Source organism: Pleuronectes platessa, chromosome 5 (assembly GCF_947347685.1).
Source record: "Pleuronectes platessa chromosome 5, fPlePla1.1, whole genome shotgun sequence".
NCBI lineage: Eukaryota > Metazoa > Chordata > Actinopteri > Pleuronectiformes > Pleuronectidae > Pleuronectes > Pleuronectes platessa.
Genome location: NC_070630.1, coordinates 17,570,552 through 17,589,586, shown reverse-complemented (window position 1 = coordinate 17,589,586; position 19,035 = coordinate 17,570,552). Strand labels below are relative to the sequence as shown.

The 19,035-nt window shown below is 41.0% G+C and overlaps 1 protein-coding gene and 1 non-coding gene across 2 annotated transcripts in view; both read right to left on the bottom strand.

Annotated features, from left to right (window-relative positions):
• Positions 1-2,552: 2,552 nt before the first annotated feature.
• The window catches only part of LOC128439606 (rho guanine nucleotide exchange factor 17), a 60,853-nt gene continuing 44,370 nt past the window's right edge, over positions 2,553-19,035 (bottom strand). The window contains exons 3-24 of the mRNA XM_053421951.1: positions 18,081-18,263; positions 14,598-14,714; positions 13,517-13,609; positions 13,235-13,411; positions 12,973-13,023; positions 12,623-12,732; positions 12,337-12,422; positions 11,745-11,863; positions 11,222-11,429; positions 10,750-10,823; positions 10,561-10,644; positions 10,327-10,430; positions 9,895-9,995; positions 9,694-9,813; positions 9,320-9,587; positions 9,072-9,158; positions 8,789-8,856; positions 8,092-8,240; positions 7,791-7,965; positions 7,507-7,602; positions 6,597-6,779; positions 2,553-6,387 (exon numbers count right to left, since the gene is read on the bottom strand). Of these exons, the coding sequence (XP_053277926.1) occupies positions 6,179-6,387; positions 6,597-6,779; positions 7,507-7,602; positions 7,791-7,965; positions 8,092-8,240; positions 8,789-8,856; positions 9,072-9,158; positions 9,320-9,587; positions 9,694-9,813; positions 9,895-9,995; positions 10,327-10,430; positions 10,561-10,644; positions 10,750-10,823; positions 11,222-11,429; positions 11,745-11,863; positions 12,337-12,422; positions 12,623-12,732; positions 12,973-13,023; positions 13,235-13,411; positions 13,517-13,609; positions 14,598-14,714; positions 18,081-18,263 (2,862 nt within the window). The 3' untranslated portion in view covers positions 2,553-6,178. The remainder of the gene's footprint in view (positions 6,388-6,596; positions 6,780-7,506; positions 7,603-7,790; positions 7,966-8,091; positions 8,241-8,788; positions 8,857-9,071; positions 9,159-9,319; positions 9,588-9,693; positions 9,814-9,894; positions 9,996-10,326; positions 10,431-10,560; positions 10,645-10,749; positions 10,824-11,221; positions 11,430-11,744; positions 11,864-12,336; positions 12,423-12,622; positions 12,733-12,972; positions 13,024-13,234; positions 13,412-13,516; positions 13,610-14,597; positions 14,715-18,080; positions 18,264-19,035) is intronic.
• On the bottom strand, positions 16,387-16,459 carry trnam-cau (transfer RNA methionine (anticodon CAU)). Its single transcript has one exon. It is a non-coding gene; the product is annotated as a tRNA-Met (tRNA).

Below are 19,035 nucleotides of genomic sequence, written 5' to 3'. Positions count from 1 at the left end.
GAAAAAGGCCTATATATAACCAGACTGACCCTCAGTACAGCTCAGACCTCCGCCAAGGCCGAACAATCCTGCATGTGCTTGTCTAGTTTTAATAGTAGTGATATAGACAAAGACATGAGACAAAAGAAATTGGTCTTATGATTTTGTTTATGAGCTAAGTTAAAGAAAGTGCGAAGAAAATATCATGGAATCACTTCTCAATCTGCATCCATACCAAAATATAATGGGTTTATCCCAGACCCAGGCCTCATCCGCCAAGTTCGATGGAAATTGGTTGTGTAATTTTCGGATGTGTAATCCTGTTCACAGACAAACAGACACAGGTGAAAACATAACTTTCTTAGCAGAGGTCTTAAATAACTAAATCATGAGCTGACAGCTCATTCACACCAACGTTTCTGAAAGAGTAATAAAACTTACATCTGTTTTCAAGCTATCTTGTCATTGTAGGAAAATCTGTGTGACAGTGAGACTTTCACATTTACAGGACCCTGAAAGTGAAGCAGCTAAATGGAACTCAGCCATCATTCATTTTATTATTTACACCTGTTATTTTCCAACATGGTGACGTGTTAAAATGTCTTCAGTCCAAAGGCCTTCAGTTGTCCATTGGAGGAGGATGTGGCCTCAGTCATGGTCCCAGGTTACACCTTGCTTAAAGACTTGCAGCACACACAGGAGTGACTCATCAAACAAGGAAACTCCCTGAGCTGTCAAAGCCTCTCAGATTTTACAATTCCTTTAGTCCGTTGACTTACACATTTCATTTATATGAATGTATCAGCTGAAACCTATGTTTAAATGATTCCGACAACAATATTCTCCATTTTCCTTCTAATAGGGTTTGGCTTGTTGGGAGCGATTTCAGCCCAGGGTAGGTATAACAATTTATATATGTATACTTTATTGATAATAGGATAATATATCTCTGCTGTTGTGATGATTGCTCAGGCTGAACTGGTTCTGAATGAGAGAAGTGTTCAGATTTGGGGTTGTGATAGTTTGGGTTACGTTGGATAATCGATTGTAGTCTAATCAATAGGAGGCTCTTAATCATGCTGGTCCCAGTCTGACACTCAATGAGCATCAAGAGCAAATGTTTTTTAGTTTATTACAACTACATTTCATCCCCTAACTTTTCAATTTCAATCAGTATTATGTCATAGTTTTGTGATAAAAGACTTGTATAATGTTGCATTATTTTGAACTTCAGTTCAGGTAAGACTTTAGATCTCACTGTATTTTATACTTTTTAGATGAACGTTAATTTAATTCTTACTATGAGTGTCCATTGAGGATCAACGCTGGATTATAACAGTGCGGCAGAGAATGAAGGAGATTTCCACTGGCCCACATTCTTCCTGTGGGATGAACCATGAGTCAGTGTCAGTCAGTCACTCTGCTGAGAGACACACATGAATCTGTGTGTGTTCCTCTCTTTCATTCATCACACAGATCTTCACTGTTTACAACATCTGAATGCTGTGTGTGGGTCAGTGTGTAAGTGGGTTGTAACTTGTGAACGTGTATGTGTTCATGAGCAGAGAAGGCGTAGCATTTGAATTTGTGTATGTGTTCTGAATAGCCTGCATTCACAGTTTTCCTCTTTACAACGCCGGGCTATTAAATCACAATACAGAACAGTGTGGGCCAGTGGGTTAAAGTGAAACGAATAGTGGAGTGACACTGAAGGGTGATGGTAGAAACCACACTGGTAACTCTGTGTTATGGTCAAGCTGCTGTCAACTGGAGGCGAGGAGAGCATCGTTGTAAATTCAGTTGACAGTCATTTAAGACTAATCAGCAAAGAGCTTAACCGGAAAGTTATGAAGGGTTTAACTAAAATAAAATAAAAAATAAAAAAATTGACTGGCTAATCGATGAATCGCTGATAGTTTAAGCACTTAAATAAAAGTGTGCATTGCACATTAGTATTGTGATCAGGAACATGTTCTCCGGTGTCTAGGTGATACATTATTTTGTGCATGTAAACATCAGACCCTATTACCCAGATTTGAGAAATCAGAATGATACCTGCATGCTATAGCATTTAAACACTTTAAACAAAGTTTCTGATCCTGTTTTCAGATAATGTTAATTACTCAGAAGATAGTTAGTAATAAAAAATAGAAAAAACAAGAAAAAGCAGAAGATACCCTTGGTATCCTTTCTTCTATGACTTAAGATCATATAACGTAACAGAATGTTCTCTCTCTATTATCATTTTCCCAAACTTCACTTTTGGTTTGCAGTACTGTTTCTCAAATACTTAATTAACATTATCTATTATGCTTTATTTTTTAACTCTGCTTTCCCTAAAATGTTCAGTTATTACTACCTTGCTTGCCATAATCAGGTTTTCTCTATCTACATTTAAAGAGCAGTAGTAAACACTACATTTGATTGATTTTATTAGTAAAGGTACTAATACCTTATTAATACAAGTACTAATACCCTTTAGGCTGTAATATTCCCAAACTTTCTGCGTATTCTGTAAATTCTAAGAGAACCACACCTCACCAGCCAGACAAAAACAAACGAGCACAGAGTGGCACCAGTGAACTGATTTAATTACAAAGAGAAACCCACAGTGACAGAACAAGAACAGCAAGGTACAGGAAAAAACTGATCAACTGTAACCATGACAACTGCAAGATGTCAACCACAGATACACAGAGATACGACCATGCGGTCGTTTTTTTTTCTTCCTGTAGACGTCTGTAACAAGTCAACATCACCAAATTCCTTCAGTCACAACAGAAGCCGTCTTGTCTCCTTCTGGAAAGATCCATGACATATATAATTTAAACGTGACTGACAGCACATGCCAGAGTGAGCAGGAGAAAAACAAACCTTACACAAATATATAAAAAATATGCCATTAGATTCATATGAACAATTGAGGACTGTGGGTGCACTATTTACAGAAAAAAGGCAATATATACCAATATTTACAACAATAAAGACAGTTCACATAAGGACATGAGGAGGTTGTTTACAGGTTTCTGGGAGTTAATCAGTGATGATGGGGTGAGTTTGACGTGATGGTAAAAATAAACATGTGAATCTTTCGTTTCTTGGCACAAAATATGGTTCATTCTCTTTATCGTGGTCAGATAAGCATTGAGTTTTACTTCATAGCTAAGACGCAGGGTGTTTGTGTGCATGTGCATGTTTGTATGAAGACATTTCAATGGCCTAAACCTACAATGCAGCTGCAGAAAACAGGATTATTCCATCACTGGTACTTATGTCACTGCTTAGGAAATGTAAATGTATATTGTTAAGGCTGAGTTAAAGAAAATCTAACTATTTTGAAGGTTATTGACTCCAACTATGGCAGCAATTTCAGATAATCCTGAATAGAGAGGTCACACTAAGCAGATTTCAGCCTCGGTCCAGGACCCACCACCATGGTACAACGTTCCTTGTGCTGCTCAACTCGTTCCGCAACATATTGCCCTACGACCAGCATAGATATACAGCATCTTCATTGGTAAAGTGGCAGCTCTTGGCTCCGAGAACACAAACGTAAACCTTGCAGTGAATCATACAGAACATTCAAAACCGTACACCGACAAAAATTGACATATTCAGATTCATAATCCTATCTAATGTCTTGCCAAGGATTAGATAAGATACCACGTTTCGGCTGTGAAATGCTACCATCAGGAGTTAGCCTAGCTTAGCATAAAGACTGGAAGAATTGCGTAGAATTGAATCACCCTATGAAGTCAATGGAGTCTACTAAGAAAGTACGTAACAGCACAAATCCCAGGTACAATGTGTTTTTTTTCCACTTTTGTAAGCAAAGAAACAACTTCAATGATTTGTTTGCTTTAGATGTGTTGGTAGGCGTTTTTTCACCTTCCTATCTTTAACCCGAAATCCAGTAGTTCTGCTATGCTAAGCCAACCATATCCTGGCTGTAGCTTTCATCTTCATGGAACATTAGAGTGGTATAGTTCTTTTCGTGAACTTTTGACTTCCCAAATGCTCACTTGAAGTTTGCTAAAATTCTCAGACTTTCCTCTGCTGTATTTTTTTGACGTGCTACCACAAGCTAACTGGACCTGAACCCACAAGCTCCTTTTTATACTTTTCAAATGATACAACAGTGAGCTACACAAACCACCTCTTACACTTACAGAGGGACAGAGCTCGAGAGCTAGTTAGCAGCTATCACAATGATCGGCTGATCCTCTTAGCCCTGCTCACAGTGGAGAGTTAACCTAATGTGGATGAAGTGGGGAAGCTGAGTGTGCAGATGGCTGGTTAAGGTGCAGTGAGGTTTTCTAGGCTTGGGATCAAAGGACAATCGCTGCCTAGCCCTGAAGCCTATATGCTAACGTGTGCGTCCGAGGACACATCTGCTGTGAGCTGACATTTCCCCATGCTTGTGTGTACATGTTGTAAAATGGCTTAGCTTTTAGACTGAAGGAAAGTGCAGGCGCTCAGTGATGGTCCTTCTGACCTACTCTTTACTGACTCTCGAGTCTCATAAACAAACCACTTGCATTTCAAACTATCATTGCGGAAATTTGTGCTTGCGTAGGTTTGAGTATTCTGGGTGTAAATGCCACACGACACACCAGGAGTTGAAAACCAACTGAAGAGTTAAACCGATGTTACCGTTTGGTGCACAAACAACAGGGGAACAGCGGTACGTCCGACATCTGCATTCAGAAACAATGTAATGCGAATTTTGAAGGAGGTTGGTATTTGGTATGTTTTCTAGCGATACAGAACATTTCCTCCAGACCACTCTACTTTCTAGTCCTGTTTCTACATATACAGTATGGAGCTATACCACATCTACAAACTTGAACACTGAACTGTGCATCGTACCAAAACATGAGCGGACTGCATCGGTAACCGGCCAAATGGCGCTTGATTATCTAATCTGCTAATCGGGCCACGGTCTCCTCGTTTTCAGCTCAAACAGAAAAAAGTGAAAGCTACATCTTCTATAAATTAAGTGCTGTAAAAGAAGGCGCTAAAATCAAAACCATAAATACTGTACATAACTCTCTTTATCAGCCACCACATCCTAGTGTCATCTCTGCTACTGAAACAAGTCCCGATTCCCACGATACGATGCTCCACAAATTGAGAATCATTGGCAAAGTAAATCTTTCTCAGATCCTGTGATGTTAAAACTTAACTAAACAAAGACATTTTTCGTGCCAGTAGTGGGACACTGCTTCGTCTACCTTCATGTCGACTTAAAATGGCTGAAAATTATGAATAAGTAAAACGGATACAAAGTGATTATCTGTGGAAAATAGACATTTACGTTTCTCACAAATGTCGGATTCAGCGAGTGAAGGCTGTGCATTAATGTGGGTGACTGTATGCATGTGATTATAAACGTACATACTCAATAATGCACTTGAATGATGCTCTTGTTCTCTCTCCCTCTACTGGGGAATTTTTTTGGACAAAGGCAGTCTCATATTTAAGAGCATTTGTCATGGAGTAGCTATTATAACATCCTTAATGGGGCCAGAATGATCTGATCACAGATCTGCTATTAGGTGTGGTCCAAACTTGCTAAAGGAGCAAAATAAGTTGTCCTTTTCTCTTTCAGAAGCTCACAGACATTGAATTGCTTGAACTTGAGTAGTGAAAATAAGCCAAAACTCAGATTATTGAACAAACTACAGTCAGTTATTATGATTCATTTGTAGATAGTCATATATTTTGTCACGGTATTTGATGGCGTAAAAGGCTGATGTCCAAGAGAACCAGTGATAATGTCCACATGCTTTGTTCATGTCCACATTCATTCAAATGTCCTCCTGTCATGACGTCATCATTTGATTCATGATTTGATTAGAGTCTCTTCTCTGTTGTCTTCGTCAGTGTCAAGACACATTTCTGGACGTTACTCGCAGACAGATGCCAAAAAATGAAATACACACGCACAGAAGTCACACAGTGTGGAACAACACACATCAGCAGAAACATTACTCAAGAAAACTAGGTCTGAAGTGATCATATTCATTTGTAAGTTCGGGCGGGAGTTGACAGCCATATTATGCACATAGAGACCAGTGGACCGAGCAGAAGACCAACACAACAACAACCAAAAGTGAGAAGTTCCATGGCGGGAAAAGTGACGGGAGCTTGTGCGGCATTCTTAGCGAGAGGCGGAGAGCTGATTGGCTCGATTGTCTCACACCCTCCAAAGCAAAAGATGGTTGGTACTGTCGTCCCTTCCGACGGTTTCACTGCTGTTAGTCAGTCTGAAGTCCTCATAGCCGTCACCGCCGGAAATGACTAGATGGTTCGTTTTTGGAGGGATGTAGGCGGAGGCCCTGCGGCGTGCGGAGTCGCGCCTTTGAAGGTTTCCATCAACTGTACTGCTGCTCTGTGACTGGGTGCCTAAGAGAGAGGGAGGGTTAGAGGTTGAGGAAAGGCGTGTTTCAGTTCAGTTTTGTGTATATATATTCTGTTAATATTTCAAATATAGAAAGAGTTGCACATTTATAAAGTTAAAACACCAAGAATGTCACAATATTTGTAGGTCAGTGATCTAGATAAATACAAACTATTGCTTGCTAACAAATGTATACGTAAAAAAACGTAGAAACCTGTGGAGTCAGTTGTTGGAAGGGGGAAGTTCATGTCAAACCCTTCAGGTAGTTCGATTGATGTCAGGAATCGAACGTGGCCCGTGTGTCCGTGAGCCGAGCCCATCGGCACCAGGGGAGATTTCAGAGTCCCAGCCCCGGTTCCTGAGCTCACTGCTGGGATCACCAATGTAAGGACCACCCCTGTAGAGGAACACCATCTTTAGATATGGTGTGTTTTTCAATCCAAGGAACACTTCTTTGTAACAACTCCATACTGACATCACAAGAACCTCAGATTTTAATGAAAAAGGTTTCAGCCCATTCCAAAATCCCAGAATTATGTATCTTACGGACTCATTTTAAATATTCAAAATAAAAACATAAAATTTCCTGAGTCTGAATAAAGACTATATATGTATATCATATGTGTATTGCATATGCCTTTTTTTTTTTTTTTTAAACTTTGTTTTTATTGAAGAGAAACACTAACATTCCTTGACAACATCACAGATCATACATGACAGACTGATTGGTGAAAAATAATAAATAAATAAAAGTACAGTTAAGACATTCCATCGTACCACAGGATTCCCCTCAATTAGAGAGGTATCCTGCAATAGGTAGCCATCTCCTCACAAAAACATCAGACTTCAATTGCAATTGAGCCGTTAGAGCCTCCATTGCATACACCTCCCTCAGCTTCTGTTTCCACTGTGCCACTGTAGGTGGCTGTGGATTCAACCATTTTATTGTCACCATTTTCCTAGCAGTCATCAAGAGTATATGTTGCATATGCCTTTTTAAATGCAGTTTGTATGTGAATGTACTTTTGGATAATTTCCAGACCATCGTGATTAAATGATTTAAAGTAAATGGCAATTCCGTTGAATTGTATTTGGGATCTATTAGACTAAAGGTGTGTTATTACCTGCGCTTGTGCCAATCCACAGCAGATCCTTACAGGCCAGCAATGCCGTGATTCTCAGACAGGCGGCTTTGTGCTGTCGGATGATGGCGTCTGCACCTGAACGGAGAAGAACAGGATAATACACTTTATAGGAGGGTGAGACATTTTTAACTCAAACCTCATATATATTAGTTGCTTCTGACATCTGGAATTGAAATAATACCAACATACAAGTGAGAATGCTCCTACATAGACAATACGTGTGCTTCTCACTGCCATTACGGAGCTCTACCATGATTATTTACCTGCGAGCATCTTGTGCACGGCAGGCGCCATGTCCACCTCTGTCAGGCTCTCCCAGGTCTGAGCGTGGTACAGTCTGACCTGCGCACTGCCCTGCAACGCCAACCACACCCCCTGACCGTACGCCACCATGCACGTCACACAGCGACTGCTGTCAGAGCCCACCTGGAACCAGTGCTGGGAGGAAGGAAGAGAGAGGGATGGGAGGGAAGCAGTGTTTAACACATTCCTCAGTCTATGAGTACACTTTTTTATTCCACACACATCTTTGGATTTGATCCTCACACATCTGACCGTTCTCACCTCTTGTACCAGGGTAGTTGTGTTGATAATGAGGATTCGGTTCTGTGAGCCACACCACAGCTTCCCCCCCACAGGAACCATTTTGGTGACAGGACTAGTGGGTGAGCCCAGAACTAACGTCTGAGAAGACTGAGCGTCCCAGAAACTGCCTGCAGAGTGAGAGGAAAATATATAGATATTTGCTGAGTAGTCTTTATAGTTGATTGGAGTTAAAATGAAACCAATCTTTAAATGATAAGTGAGGTAGCATGCTGATTTCTTCATTATTCACCAAAAACAACTTTTGGTACTGGATTGTGATGTAATCATTTTAAGACCCTCTCTCACAATGTATGCAGACTAGAGAGGATTCAAGATATTAAGGATTTAAACAAAACTTTGAAAAAGAAATCGACCTACAACTTTAAACAACTTTAGCTAAAGCTGCTTTCAGTCATGCACTGTACTGCAGGTAATCTCCTGACACTCTCCTGAGGGGCTGTATGTGAGAACACGCCGCCCCTCACCGCCACAGGGATTTCTGTGTTGGTGTGTCTGAGCGGAGAATCTCCTGCTGCCTTGTTCATATGTGCAAACTCTGGAGAGACTCCACACCTAATTCGTGTCGGAGAACTCCACACCAAAATGTATGTCTGAAAACAGCTTAAGTGTGTTTTGGATTCTTCCTCAACCTGACGTTGTCCACACTTAAGCTTACCTGCTTCTCTCTGATAGACGATCACCTCTCCATTGGCCAGAGACACAAACACTTTGTTGTCCAAAAACCTGAAGAGGGCAAAACAAAGGAGGAATGTGGAAATGAATGAATGAAGACAGTAAAAACAAAAACTCGATGAACCCAGCTGCATCAACTCTCTTTTAATCCCTTTTCCTTCCAACTCATGATGTATTTTTTTGAATAATATTGTTCACATGCAGCTTTGATTCCAGTGATATCTTCAGTTTTAAGAGATAAACATTGGCCAATAAGGCAGACTCACAGTATACAGAGGATGGAAGCCGCGTGTTGCATCTTCATGCTGTTTTTACGGTTGCGGATGTTGTCCGAGGACTGGTACACGTGGATGCTAACAGACACAGAAACATGGAGAGAAGTATGAGTACATATCTGATGATTTTTTCAATGGAAACATTTCGGTAAATTCGGCTATAGGTTTTCAAGATGTTTGAGAAAGCTACTTTAAAAAAACAAGTGAGTAGAGTGTGCATGTGTTGCTGCTCCACACACCATCCGTCCTCTGTGCCCAGCCACACTGAGCTCTGGTAGGCCTCGGGGTCGATGCTCAGCAGGTCCTCCAGACTCGCCCTGGTGAAAGAGCCACGGGAGGATCGGCGCATGGCGCGGCCGTCCATGGGGCTGTCTGTCTGGTTACGACTTCCTCCGCCCACCCCTAACATCCCTGGAGCTCCATAAGAGCTCGGCACTTGGAATTCCTGCTCCTCCTCGCTGCTGGTGGTCTCTGTTGCCATGTCCTTCGAGCCTGGACCCTCGTCATCTTAAAAACAGATAAAGCAGAGTATGAGGGTGGGTTATGGGTTATGGTTGTGTTAGAGGTGTGTGTGTGTGTGTGTGTGTGTGTGTGCGTGATTCATTTAACTCACTGCCGTAGCTGGATGAGATGGTGGAATGACTGGCCTGACTCTGTAGAGTGGACGAAGGACTGGGTGAATCCTCGTCATCTGTGTCATCGCTGTCGAACGGAACAAGCTCCGCCCCTGGTCCTGGAAATCAATCAATCAGCTGATCACTCAACACACAAATTGTCGCTGCTTGACGTGTTGTAAAAACTCTCAAGGACGAACCTGTAGGTCGCTCCGTCAGCTCCAGAGATGAATGAGAGATCGATATATGCAGCTGCTGACCGGGGGCTCTGGAAGGAGGGGCGGGCTCTGATCCACGCTCTCTGAGGGGAGGAGTGATTGGTTAATGGCACAGACGACACCCAACATGTGGAGGTGTCACTACAGTCAGTTTAATCTGATGTATGAGCTCCTGTAACCACACACACTGTCCCACTAACACCCACCAAGGTCTTATTTGCCACAGTGGACAATCTTGAAATCCTGTAATGAACCATTGTGTAGCACAACAAAGAGGAATATTAGGAATAAAGTCTAACTGAATCCCACCTCAATTTCAATTCAATGCTCCACAGATTACCCGCTCTTTTGTTCAGATTCAAGTGTACCACTGTATTTGTGTGTTGCTACAAGTGCGTGTGTGTGTCCACTGACCTTCCCTTGAGTCCTGGTACAGCGGCAATGCAGATGATTCTCGCTGAGCAGACAGCGATACAGGCCTCCACTGTGGGCTCATCTCTGATGTTCAGCAGACACACCTGCAGAGGAATCATCATCATCATCCTCATCATCCTCATCATCATCAGTCCAACTGTTTCACATTTTCCTATCACCACTTAGTACTTAGCATCTAATTAATAACTGGCATTTTGTAGTATTTTTCCTCACCTGTCCTACGTATCCGTCGCTGTTACACACCCACACCTCACAGCCGCTGTCCGGACAGCTGTGGCTGGGAGATGCACATGAAAACTGGAGACAGACAAGCAAAAATATGAGTGGATGTGACTTTTGTACAGTGGTAAAGATCGCCTTGTCTAATGTCAACATGTGTGAGTTAGCTTCTGTTGCTCTCACCTGCATTCCACTACGCGTCTTCATTATGGGGATTGCCTTCAGAAACTCTGGGTCCCACTGGTCCTTATTCATGGCTGAACAGAAAAAACATTACGATGATAAATAGGTTGTCTCAGGAAATGTCTGTTCTCCTGGTGTCTTATACTCTATGTACAAAATTATTTTGTTTCGAACAAAGGTTAATAACCTTTGCACATTGTCTCTGGCACATTTCACACTCTAGTTTTCAGGTTTTAATACAAGTTTAGTTTTTTAGGTTTTAAGTATTATATCTTGTTAGTGTTTTATCGTTTTAGGGCGGATGTAATTTTCTACTCACTTTTATTCTGCAATTTATTTCTGGGGCTTACATGATATGTCCTTGTGTACAGTTTTTTGTTGTCTGTTACAGAATGTTCTGTTCTGCAGCTTCTGTAGCACTTTGACCAAGGAGAAATGTATTTGATGATTTGAATAAAGCTTTATCACTGACCTAGTTTCTTCTTGGCGTCCTCAAAAGCCTGTTCGAAGTGGGAGCGTATGTCAGGAGAGGTAAACTCGAACACAAAGCTGCTCTCTGCAGACGATGTGGTAAACTCCAGCTTTGTGGGCAGGAAGGTCATACTGAAGGCCAGAGACTGTTTCTCTGACAACTCCCTGTGCACGGACGACATCAGATCCTTTATCGCCTCGTCTAGGGACTGACAGAGGTGGAAGTCAATCAGAACAGATGAAACAAACAGTCCTTGCACCCTACCGCTGAAACTGTGTTGTGAATATATGGGAATGGGCTTTAACACAGAAGAGTCGAAAGCTTTTGAAATTCTGGTAACTAGGAACACGTTGTGATAGAACAGAAGACCAAAAACGATCAAAACACAAAAATAATAAAATCCACAAATACATTTATTTTTGTCAACAATCAAGAGGGTAAGTGGGTAGTAAGACAAAAAGGAGGAAGAGTTAAGACAAAAGCAGTGAAGCTAAGACACGCAGCTGCTGTTGATCCAAAATACCTGGTGTGGGAAGCTGAGGGTCTCGGACATTTTGCTGATCTGACCCAACGTACTGAGATCCTCATCTAATCGACTAATCATCTTCTGGATGCTCTCCTTGTTGGTTGCCTGCATGGTGCCTGTGCAAGGGCGGAAAACAAAGTCAGACAAAACCAAACCTTAACTTCTCCTTTCAAGACAGATGATTAAGATTCATTTATCTTGTTTTTCCTCTTTTCTCATCTGTAACATTTTCAATTTGTTTTTATTGCCCTTTGTATTTGCTTTTAATCGCTTTGAATTGTTTTCTATTACTTGCTTTTTCAACTGTTCTAGCTGTGTTTGAAAGGTGTTATATAATTAAAGCTTCTTTGTCTTATTATTATACAACAGTTTCCTGGAATCCTAATTTTCTATTTTAGTTGAAGCGTTAAATACAACAAAATATGAGACAAAAGGCCATTTGTCTCAGTGGCTCTGACTACATTGTTTAAATTTTTTTTACCAAATTTGGATAAAGGAGACTTTGAACAACGACATTGATAAATAAGTACTTATCTGCAAATAGTTATTAAAGGTTTCTGTAGTCTGGATCTTACGAAGAGAGTCTTACTTTTCACCACCTCTACGTCCTCTAGAGGAAGTTTCCACAGGAACTTGTATTTACTGGACGTATCAATCATACTTGCAGCAGAGTATCTGAGAAGGACAGAGACGCAGATAGAAGAGAAGGAGAGAAAAGAAGAAAAATATTAAGGCGAACTGGTAGAGAACATTATCTGTATATCCTCGTGTCCAACACCAGGGGGCACAGTGCTGTTCGGAAACCCTGTTGAGATGATAAGATGTCCTGGGTGTGCATGTTTGTGTGTGCGTGTGCGCGAGCGTATGTTACATACAGGCTCATGGAGCTGCGTCTTAACGAGCCAGACTTCCTCTTGAGGGTGGTGCAGATGATCAGATCACTGAAGAGGAAGAGAGAACGGTCCTTCTTCCCACCCACTGTCTTCTACAGAAAGAGAGAAGACAGAAAGAGAGCTCAGAATATTTTATCATCCATTATTGAATAAAAAGATAGATAGACAATATTATAAATTTTACTACGTGACTTGTTGAAAGGGTAGTACGTACAGATTTTAATCCTCTTTGCTCAAATCATTTCTTTTATTTTGTATCTATTTCCCAAGAGATTACACAACTGTTTGTTACGTTAGTGCAAACATGTTCAAGGTCAGAAAGTATCTCTTACCGCCTCCATGACCATTTCCTGTCTCAGGAACTTCCTCTGGGGGTTGAGAATCTAACGCAAACAGAGGGAAAAGCAACAATTACTTATAGTACCATAAAAAGTCCAAAGGAGTCATAGTGTTGTATATAAATCATATGGACAGGCAAGCATTGCAATAACAGTTACTGGGCAATTTCCTATAAACGAGAATTCAAATAGTAGCTAGTTGCTGCCCTAAAATGAGGTAATTTAATAATTTTAAACTATCTAATAAATATCTTACATGTTCAACTCCCTCTATATGTGCCTCGATCTCCTGAATGACCCGGGTCTCCCTCTCTGCCTCCTCGGCAGAGCGACGTCCCTTGTTGATCTTCTCGGCCAGTCGCTTGATGTCCCTCTGGGCGTCCAGTAGAAACTGGTGGTCTGGGTGGTCCTCTGAGGTGTGTTTGAGCAGGTCCTGCATGAAAGCAATACAAATATACATTATGTACAACTAATTTCACATGAATAAGGCTACCTATAACATATAGAAAGAAGATAGATATATTTAGAGACACGCCACCTTAACCAGCAGCTCGTATCGAGGAATCCTTTGCACCGGCTTGATCATCAGATCCCCCAGAGCCTGTTTCTCCTTGTTCTCACGCATGTTTTGCTGTTGGGATGAAGGAAGAAGAAGAATGAGACATGAAGCGTGGACATGACTGTTTGAGAGAACAACTGAGATTGAATGAACGAGTATTGCACTTTGCTGCTCCACCTCTAGATGGCGCAGTTGTTCCACAGTGAAAACCCCCTGTCTGGCATGAAGTTCAGTGTGGTTGTAAGCTGAGAGCAGGATGAGGACATGACAGGTTCTTGTGGTGCCTGATTACATTTTTGCATCAGAGCTCCGTTTTCCCCCTCTACATTTATTTCTGGTGGCAGACCACAGTATCAAAGTGTGCTACCGCGGTCTACCAGATTTAACTGGACCTACTGCTAACAGATCCACAGGTTTTTAGTTAAATTATCCGGTTGAATGGGTTTGAAGAAATGGTTTGTGGCACATTTCATGGCCAATTATTTGTCTGTCCTTTCAGATCTGGAAAAAAAAGCCATTCACTTAAATTTAGCAGAGAAAACCTGTTTCTGAGATTAAATTTGATTTAATGTGATCTGGTATTAGAAGACAAACCAGGTTTCAGGTCTTTTCTCAAAACATTTTGAGTTTAATGGCAAGTATAAAGTAGTTTTTTTCATTTTAATTAACAGCGTAAAATCACCTAATGTATAGTTTTCACAAAAATGTATTTCATTCACAAGGCAAATCCACTACTTTAGAGCTGGAGGATAATGTAGTGTTTCTGCTTCAATGACAAATCCTTTTAGGAACACAAACAGGGAGAAGCATACAGGAAGCACACACACACACACACACACACACACACACACACATATATTCACATGTACACAAACCAAACACTGACACAAGTCCTCAAAGCACTTCAGTCAGTAAACTATTCTGTGACATTTTCCCAATTACTAATTTCAGAGGAAAAATTCTGGCTCTAAAAAAAGGTCGAAGGGTATTTCCTCCAAACAAGGACACATTTTTCAACTCGGATAAAACCAAACATCCTGCGTCTCCATCCAGCACTCACCTCCAGAAACTTGTGAAATGCTGGCTTAGCCTCCTTGGCAATCCTCACTGCATCTTTGGCATTGAGAAAGTTGTCTATGTACGCCGAATACATATTAGCGAGAGTCTCTTTGGAGAACTGGAGAGAATAGGAAAAAAAAAAAAAAAGATTTAAGTTGAGTTGTGTGAAACTACATTGGAATCCAGCTGAAATTAAAATAGCACATGTTTGTCAGCAGGAGAAACTGGTGCTGTTACGTGCTATCTATTGCTTATATCTCCATCCTGATAGTTAAAACCTTATTTATGATAGACAGAGAGAACAAAATGAATTAGTATTAAAGATAGTACTAAAGACACATGACAATGATGAATTAGCTGTAAGCGAGGACCAAACTTGATATTGAATGAACTTTTCTGGAAGGAATATTCTAGCAAAATATTATTAGCAAAGAATGAATAATTCTGATTGTTGCATATGATTAAACCAGAAACAAATACTACAAAATAAAAGTTGTCTTACAAATAACATAAGTGTTGCTACATTGACATTTTTTTACCCTTGAAACTAACTATGTGTTAACATGTTGAATGTGTCACTGTATGATCAGAAGAGATTACCAAAGAAACCGTGGTGCAAGTGGTTTTCAAGCTGTTTTGTCTGGCACTAGAAAAGATGAGTCTTTACATCTATCTGAGATTTCTCTTCCTTTGTCTGTCATAAACACACAGATGAATCCCCCTGCCCTGGTTTCTTTTTACTTATAGAGTGTCTGATGTGACGTCACAGAGAAACCTGCTTTCATGAAATAACCTGAGCCTCTTCTATTTGTCGCAGCCTCTCATCCCTTTTCAATCACTTATCTTCCAGTGTCCTCTCTCTATCAGTAAAATATTTCTCTGTCCTCCAGTAAAGAGGACAGAGAAATGAGGTCGTTGCAGAATGTGTGGATTCATCCCAGCAGAGGACAGTAACGACAAAAGAGGAGAATAAACCTGTTATAAAAAGCTGACCATTGATGTCCTTATGCAGGGGACATGTTCCCTGCTCTCTTACCTTTTGAAAAGAGAAGGTGTCAAACCCTTTCAGCTTAAAAGAAACTAAATCATGTAGAATACATAAAGGAGATCTGTAATGCTCATATTCAGGTTAATAATTTAAAATGTCCTGAAAAGGTTTACGTGCTCTGCATCGTTTTTTTTTATATTGTCCATTGTTGCAGCCCTTCTTTTAAAAAGTTCCCATATTTTTTGTCTTAAATAATGACGGGAGCACTAATCAAATGAACCTTGAACAGGGTCTTTCTCCATCACGATAAAAGTGATTTGTGTGTGCATCACAGAATATCACAAACAAGAATGGAAATATTAGGAAGTTGTCAATAATCAAATCAAAATTATTTGAATGATTTGCCAAATTATTTGTATTAACTGGTACAAAAGACATGGATCTGCATATCAAAATAAAAAAATAAAAAAATCAATTATTAGTAACATACATGAAATCAGCCCTGCGATATGCTTTGGTTTGATAAATGATTGGATGCATTTTAGCTATTCTTACTTCAGGACATTAAACCCCCACTGGTCAGTCAGACAGTCATGAGACTATTTGTAATAACAGAATACAGGCTGAGCAGAAAGAGATGTGACCACTAGGAATTTTCTGTGATGAAGTCTACAGACACAAGTGCAGAGTCAGTGCTATGAAAAACCTTTATGGTAACTTTTAACCAACAATACACATTCTGCACCAACTGTGTTTATTCACTTGCTACTTGAAAAGGTAGAAAAGACCACAACAAAACACATGCCCCGTGTGAGGCTCGAACTCACGACCTTCAGATTATGAGACTGACGCGCTGCCTACTGCGCCAACGAGGCCTGACACCAATACGGTGCCTGCAGCTTTAAGAGCAACGGCAGGAGTGATGTTGGGGGGAGGGGCCTCACTGAGCAGCGACAGTAATCTGCAGCAGCTTCCACAGACACCTCTCACAGAGTTTAAGTTCATCATGTTCTTCTGTTTTCAATCGTTTCTCAAGCTGCAGGATATGAAAGTTTACACTATTTTCTTATGAATCTTTAAATGTCTTTCCCTGCTTTTTTTCCCCGTCTCTTTCACTTAGTGGAGCAATAACAGCAGCATCAGCAAAGCAAGACAAACACAAATCCTGTGCATTAAAACTGGAGGAAAACCGCAATTGTCCATCTTCTATGACAAGTCTGTGTCTATTTGTTGGTTTAGTCTGTGTGAAACGTCAGCCTGGATAGAAACTCTCCTCCCTTTCATTCTCAAGGACCCAAACCCGACATTTAGCTCAGCGCTGATGTTCGGCAGACGTGTGTTTCATAGTCTGGGTTGAGAGCCACCCTCTGGGTCATGGGAAATTTGAAATGGGTCGCAGAGAGATCAGCGGGAAAACGAAAATATTAAAGCTTTGGTTGCCAACTATAGAGCGTCTCTAAATAAAAGAATTTCCCTTCGATCGACCCTGCGGGCAGTAATGCTTTTAAAGAGTTTTTTCTTATTCAAGCTCTGGTATTTTGACGCAGCACCACAGCAGATAATAAAAGTTCAAGAAAAGTTATATACACATGTTTTTGGGTAACACTTCGTTTGAAAGCAAAAGGTTTAGATAGCTGAAGAAGTGTCTGGCTGGGTTTGATCTAATTTGAGGATGTTCTACTGTAATTCATGCATGTATTAATTATACTAATGTATTTTCAATACATTAGAACCCAGATTTTACGCGACAGCCTTATTGTTCTCAACCCAGAGGCTGCTCAGAGCAGTGAAGGGATTACTGCTCACTGGCAGAGATAAACTACCTCACACTGTCCATCTACATTCTGTGTGTAGAAGCTAATACATGTGCAGCACAGAGGATGTCTGCACTACACACTGACATACTGGATTTCTGACGCAGATTTTTAAGTTTACATGTTTTCATCATCTTTTTTCTGCATTTTGCATCAACTACCTAAATGGTAAATGGAATTGTATTTATATAGCGCTTTTCTAGTCTTGATGACCACTCAAAGCGCTTTACATTACAGTTTCACATTCACCCATTCACACACACATTCATACAGTGCATCTACTTGCAGCACTTTTGTTATTCTATGGGGGGGCCATTCGGGGTTCAGCATCTTGCCCAAGGACACTTCGGCATGCAGATGGTTCAGACTGGGGATCAACCGCCGACCTTCAGGTTGGAGGACGACCACTCTACCGCTCAGCCACAGCCGCCATGTAAATGTAAATGCGAAGAGGTGTGACGAAGAGGTGTGACAAATATCATTACAGATTACCACTAAAACTCTGACTACTGACGAGGTGTTTCAGGAGCTTCAGGAGCAGTTGGAGCTTTTTACTTTACAGACCTTGTGCATTAACACAATACTATACAACACCAGAGCAAAGAGAAACTTTAAAAAACACAATGTGTCTCCTTCGATGAACAGTCAAGCCAGCATTTTATTCATTGTCATCTATACTCACTGATTGGATGAGGAGGTGTCCGACGGTTTGTCTGTCATGCCATTGGCTGACGCAGCCGGCGACCTGCTCCAGAAAGTACTCGTGGTGCTCCAGGATCTCTGGGATCTGGTAAAACATCTCGTCCACCAGCAGAGGGTCTACTATGGAGCTGCCGTCCGGCTGCTTGAGAGGACGCATGTAGCCCTGAGGGGACAAAACCGCCAGTTAATAAGTGACCATTTCAAATGATCTAAATATGTATACGATTAACTGAAACATGCTGTTGAGCAGTGATGAACCAGCAGCTTGTGCAGCTGCCAGGAGCAATTTGAATGATGAATCCAGAAATTACGACAATGTTTATTTAGAGAATCAAGTGAAATAATGCTGCTAATTGTTCTTAACTTTAAATACACTTGAAAGAACCCTTAAATTTGATGAGAACAGATAATATCAATTCTTAATGTCAGACCAGGTAACTAGTTCTTCCTCAGACCGTAACATTTAAGATTCTTAATAATTCATAATACATTTATACAGAAACCTTCCACAAAAGTTCCAAAAAATAAATGGCTGATTCAGGTTTCATCATTGGTCAGTGCAGCTGTGGAGCGGAACCACATCTGACCCCCTCTATTGGGGAGCTGCACTTTCACTGCAGTCACCGTGGTAACACTTATTTTCCCTATGTCGCCATGGGAACACGGCCGGAATTATTTCGTCGTTGTGTTGACGCACACAAACACAAACACAGAGACAAATGCCTAGGCCGACGCTCACAAAGAGAGTGTGCATGTGGGATGTTCAAAAAAAATACGTTGGATAAACGCACTCGATGTTCACCCACCCACACAACTGGTGACAGGTAATTCAACAATGTTGGGTGATCACAGGTAGGGAAGATAAGAAGTGTGTGTGTGTGTGTGTGTGTGTGTGTGGGTGTCTGTGTGTCACAATGAGAGAGAGGGGTGCGGTT